The sequence below is a fragment of the Emydura macquarii genome, unplaced genomic scaffold (genome assembly GCF_026122565.2).
Source record: "Emydura macquarii macquarii isolate MOO-44397 ecotype Brisbane River unplaced genomic scaffold, CSIRO-AGI_Emac_v2 contig_431, whole genome shotgun sequence".
NCBI lineage: Eukaryota > Metazoa > Chordata > Testudines > Chelidae > Emydura > Emydura macquarii.
In genome coordinates this window covers 7,097,861-7,103,876 of record NW_027130568.1, presented here as the reverse complement: position 1 = coordinate 7,103,876, position 6,016 = coordinate 7,097,861, and the positions used below count along the sequence as shown (strand labels likewise).

Here is a 6,016-nt window from a genome sequence, read left to right as displayed (position 1 = left end):
CAGATTAATAGGCAGTACAGGAAGATGGATCTCTGCCCAGCTGATAATTGTTCAGGCTTCACTTCTATTGAAAACTAACAGGAAACCACATTACATTAATTGCCTATGATAAGGATAAGAAACAGCCCAATTGTTAAACTGGTATAACTAGCAATACCACCATCTTTATCCTGAGCACACAACCACGACCCTATTTATAAGGGAGGGGATGTTCAAAATGTATTGACATCCTGCCAGGAGATGTGGTGACAAGGCCCTGATAAGTTCAAATGGAAGCACTCATACAGGCTCTCATACTTCAGGCGTGCCTTTCAGCTCCTAGCAGAGAGGTGGATTAGAAATGGTAGGATTCTTTCAACAATGCACTTTACTAACTATATTTCATAGCTTTGCTTTTGTACTTATTGCAACTTTAGTAATTGGAGATGGTTAGAAAATCTCTTTGACCAGCTGAGTTATTGATCAAGTGAGCCTAAGTAGCCATTTTATACATACATTCCTATTATGCTTCTGTTTCTTTAACATTCTCTGTTGTAGGACTATGCTTTGTACATTACTTGGGAATACAGTTATTTAAGTACTCTTTGATTATATTATAGTCTCAGATATTACCCTTAAGATGTTACTCCTTGAGATATTATTCCATGCTCATGGAGTAGATCTTTCTAATCCCCTTGACCTGGATAGTATAGAGACTGACCACGCTGGTTTACATGTGTTTCAATGGAGTTATACTGACTTATGCTGAGGATGTTCCCCCCGCCCAGTGCATTGTGATGTGAACAGTTGTCCAATTCCAGAACAAGCTGGGAGACTCTGCTTGGATAGTGCAAGTCACAGGGGATGCCTCTCTCAGAGTCAGAGTAAAACATAATTCCTGCAAGCATTTAACAATGGGAGGTATGTTTCCTCCTGATCCTCTGAGCTGAATACATAACAAAGCTGACTCTGTGATACTGAACTTTATTGAATTAAAGGAAAAAGACTCTTTTCCAGTAAATGGGTAGCCTCAAGTCTTTAGATAATAGTGTTTATATTTAGATAGAGAAAGTGAAAGAGGAGATAAGTCTGTTAATTGGGTTTCAACTGATTAAAGTTAAAACCCTCATATCTTATATATATCTCCTCTAATTTTCAATTCTTTAGTCTTTATAGTATGCCAATCTAAGGTCTTAAAAAACAAGAGAAGCCACAAATCCCAGCATTTAAACCTTTGGCTTTAATTTTTATATATCGAAAAGGCAGAGCATGAAGTTTTACTTTTACTTTCTAGGTCTCTGCGACACTCCCATGACTACCTCCAAGAGTCAGTATAAAGAGAAGTGAGAGAACAGCTGAAGCATTCCAGGCTTTTTATGCAGTAACTTCATCTGCTCTCAGGTTTGCAAAGATGACAGATCCAGGAAAGACTTCAGCTGACTTAGTGTAAGTCATTGTTGCCAAATATGCTATGTTATGAGAATTAAAATAATTGACATTCAAAATTTTGAAAAAAATTGGATTTTTTTAGTGAAAATATTCCAGCTGTAATTTACTTTTTTGCAAACTAACATATAAAGCACTCTAATAAATGTTAGGTGCTATTATGATTACACCTAATGTTTTGTCGCTGCCTTCTCTCAATTTAATAATATTTTGTATTGTGATATATTGCATGGAGGTGTCTATGTATTATCAGGGCTGGATTTAGGGGTAGGAGACTGCCTGGGATGCTGGGCTCAGGGTGTTATTTTTGTTGTTAGTCACAAAATGGAAAATAGAATGTTTGAAGTAAAAATGTTCGAGGTAAACACTGTTTAATACAGATCCATCCAATGTTGGTGCACAGTTCGATTTCTTGATGATAGTACATTTCAGTTATTCTTAAAATTAAAAAGTTTCTATAAGCTTAGAGGAAATGAATTTTTTATAATTTGCTTATATATGGCATGAATAAATACAGATTTACAGATCCGAGCATGCAAATTTATCGTCTTATATTACAGGGATAAATCATGCATGCAAATCATACATCAAAGTCGTGAAATGGGCTACAAGTACAATACAAAATAAGGTAGTCAAAAGTTTAACAAATAGAGGGATGTGGGGGAGGGGAGAAGTGCTGAAGACTCTGTAAGGCTGGCCCTGTCTAGTATGGCAATGCAAACTGGAAAATAGGAAATCTACTTTCTCTTTAATTTTGCCAGTGGAAAATGTAGTAAATGCGGTTAGAGAAATACTGTTTTTTTTCTCACCTTAATATTTGCAACTACTCCGGAAAGAAAATATGTGTTTTGAGACTAATGGAGACTACTTTAGTGGGGGATAGGTGAGAAGAAATACGTGTCATTCAGCTCTACTTGCTATATCTCTGTGGTTCATGCCCACCTCTTTGTGATTCAACACATGTTGATTGCTATGTCTGTATTTCTATTTTAAACCCCTTCTTTCTCTTGAGGTAAAGACAATGTCTGTCTACTGACTTGCAGGGATGAATTACAGGCAATCCTTCAGTTATACATAATGTTGTGGAATGAACCACCCAGCTGCAGACCTGGGGTGAAATCCTGGCCTCATTGAAGTCACTGGAAATTTTTCCATTGTGGGGCCCAGGACTCTGCAATAATCAAAGTAAAGATGATGTCAAAAGAATCCATCCCAGGTTTTACACAGTCAATGATGGAATAGGCCAATGTGGGAAATAGTTTCAAGCTGGTACCTAACAATGTCAGGTGTATCCAGTGAACCAGCTTTTTCTTTTCCCAAATATGGCATCTTGGTGTATTAAAAGATCCTTTCAGACACACTAGTAAATGGCTTGGCCAAATCAGCTGATCTGATTGTCATATTTTCACACTTATACTAGTAACCAGTCTTGGGTGGAATCTGTTATCTCAGTTTTATATGTTTTTAATTTTATAGCCAATTAGAAAAACTATACATGATGAAGGAAGAACTCTAATTTTGTTATAAGACCTCTATTTTTGTGAAGATTAACTGGGCTACAAGTAGTTAACTTCTGGATGGAAGATGCTTCTGGTTTAGGAAGACTGAAAAAACAAATCCCCAGATATCTTTCATCTGTTTTTTCCTTTGCCATAACTTGTGGGATAAAGTGCCTGTGTATGCAATTCTGTGACATAATGTGCAGAGTCTAGCCAGCTAGAAAACAGTTTCAGAGGACAAAGGTGTAATTCACAGGGACGATACTACATCACCTGTAGTGATGCATTTGGAAGAGAGTGGAGCAACATCAGGTTTCAGATATTAGGTTTTATGGTACTGAATCAGCTGATGTGAATCCTAAGGCTGGCAGTGGACATACATACTCTTCTAGCAGTTTTTCTATAGTATTTGATTTCTAGCAAAATCATCAAAGAGCAGGAAACTTTCCATTCCTAGTGAAGGAATGAATTAAGTACAAAAGGTATCTTGGAAACTGTTCTAAAGAATGTGTCCATTCACTACATGTAACCACTACATGTGGTTCTGGGCAGCAATGCATGAGTGCAGTATGTTGTGTACATTCACTGGATTGTGAGAGATCAGAAAGTTTTATATGCTTGCTTTGTTATTAAGTGTTTTCCCCATTTATCTGATCTCTAGTTATGGGTCTCTATATAGTGGTAGCTGTTAAGAATTCTCAGGGCCAGATCTTCAGCTGGTGTCATCATAGCACCATTGATTTTGATGGAGATGCACTGATCTATACCAGGTGAGGATCTGACCAGCGTAGCTTCATTGATTAGCTGATCTACAGCAACTGAGTATCTGGCTCATATTTATCAGTGGTTCATCATAGCTTATTACTCCAAAAGCACAGCCAAGACTTGGTGTTCTCACTTATCACAGCATCAGGCAGCAATCAAGTGTTTGTCTAGGCCTCTTTGCATTCATGTTTGGAGGTGTTCCTCAGCTTCCACGGATCAGATAAGGCTGCTGATATGAATTGGCTGTCTATGCCTGCAGACACTGAGGCGGTCTCTGCCTGCAGGGTTCTGAGTCAATGTCAGTGGCATAAGTAGCTGATTTATTTTCAGTGCATCTAGTGCAGTGCAGGCAGCAGTTTGCAGCTGATATTGATGGAAATCCTGCTTTGAATCCTGTAGAACAAGGCAGCCCTGGCAATAGTGGCTGGAAATGAAGAGAGGGGTGCATCCTCCAGAAAACTCAACCGCACTTATAACATTTTAGATGATCAATCCACTAAGTGATCATTAGTGAACAGTACTGGATGTTACAACCTGCAACCTAAAGTCACTTGCAAATCTGCTCGCCCTGCTTGGGGCCAGGTCCGTCCCTGCCCAGGCACCAGTGCAATGGACAGTACTACTGTGACTTGCCCCCTATTACAAAGGCCCTTATGGGGCTTTGCGGGGGCATAGAATTGCCAGCAGAACAGATCTTCCCTAGCCACAGCTTCCACCCCCAATCTTCCACCTATGCCCTACATCTGCTCTGTGCATCCTATACACAGGTTTGGAAAAGAGGTGACACAGCACTAGTTGAGCTTTCTGTGTCCGGGGTATTCCCCAGAGGTGGGATCCTTATACCTGCCCTAGGTTCCCTTTGTGCTAGCCTCGCTGGAGTAAAAGGGCCCACAGGGCAATGATAAATCAGGGCCCTCTTTTATTAATAATTAAGGAGCCTGAATCCTGAGAGCTGATGAGTGCCTCCCAGCTCCCACTGACTTCTGGCTATCTGGATCAGGCCCATTGTTACTCAACATAATCATGATGATTGATCTCTCTATAACACCTTCCACCAGTGGGCCCCAAAGAAGTTAACAAACTACATGCCCGTTCTGCATGAAGGCAGCCATTATACAGTGAACAACAACCTTTAAAACAACCCCTGTTTCCTCCCACTCTCAGGAAAAAGCAACCAACAGGTCAGGATATAAATGCTTGCCCAGGAAAAATAACTTTTCTACTTGAAACTCCAGGAGAAATGTAGGTGAATTTGATTTGAATTTGACCAAAATACTGGGGCTAATGCCCTAATTTCTATAGAAGTTGCCGTGGGATTTTTAATGACCACAAATGGCAGGACCTCAGATTTTTTTTGTCACCTCTAGTTGCATCCTAGGGCATTGGTTCATTTGCTATGTAGTCTTTGTGTAGCCAGAGATACATAGCATGGTCCGTAACACATTTGATTAAATTCCCTCAATAGGACTAAAAACAAAAACTGGATTTAAATCACCCTATTAAATTAAGATTTCATATATAAAAATCCTCACTTGTTACTAATGACTAGATATTTAAAATATTTTCATCTTACTTAATATAATGAATTTACTAGTCCCTACTTCAACTTTTTGGTTTACTTCTTGCATTTCACTGGGCTTGGGCAATGGTAATAAACTGGTCAGTTTTACTTTTGTTTATAGTCATATTCTTTTCAGTTTCACTTTGATCCTCATGGAGTTAGAACAATGCTGCTGTGTTTGACCCTAAATAAAATACACTCATTTTTCATCACTCTTGCCAATTCTCATGAATCAGATGATTATCTAAGAATCTCAGCTTCAATTTAAACAAAAGCATGTTTCTTGCCCTCACTATTGTGGAGGAAAGCTTGCAAGCATGAACTGTAAATGCTCAGAACCAAGAAGGCAAATAAAAAGAACCCCAAATTTATTATTTTTTAAAATCTTATGATTTTTGAAAGGTTGGGGTTGACCCTGCTGTTTCAGTGAAATAAAAAAGAAATAATGAAAAAATTTCCATTCATATTAGGGTTTGTAACCAATCCCCTTAAAAATATATTTAGCTGGTGGGGCGGGGGAGGAATATCAGGCCTACAAGAATTAACAGTGCCCTCTGAAATTTCAATGTGAATTCACAGTGGAGATTCTTCTTTTGCAGGGATTTAAAACCAAAGACTGTGTCTGACAAGGGAAAAGAAGACTCAGAAGAGGAATGGGGGCCCCAGGTGAGCATTCCCTGCTGAGTGATAACTGAGTAGATGGTCAGTATAAGCAAGACTGGACTTAAAAACTGTATTGAATCTTTCAAGATGTGCTGCTAATGGC

The 6,016-nt window shown here is 38.9% G+C and overlaps 1 protein-coding gene across 2 annotated transcripts in view; it reads left to right on the top strand.

Moving 5' to 3' along the window:
• The first annotated feature begins 242 nt into the window (after positions 1-242).
• LOC137146300 (lysine--tRNA ligase-like) overlaps positions 243-6,016 on the top strand; it is a 30,521-nt gene continuing 24,747 nt past the window's right edge. For both annotated transcript variants that reach the window (XM_067537502.1, XM_067537503.1), the window contains exons 1-3: positions 243-343; positions 1,274-1,425; positions 5,850-5,916. In XM_067537502.1, coding sequence (XP_067393603.1) covers positions 1,391-1,425; positions 5,850-5,916 — 102 coding nt within the window. In that variant the 5' untranslated portion in view covers positions 243-343; positions 1,274-1,390. The remainder of the gene's footprint in view (positions 344-1,273; positions 1,426-5,849; positions 5,917-6,016) is intronic.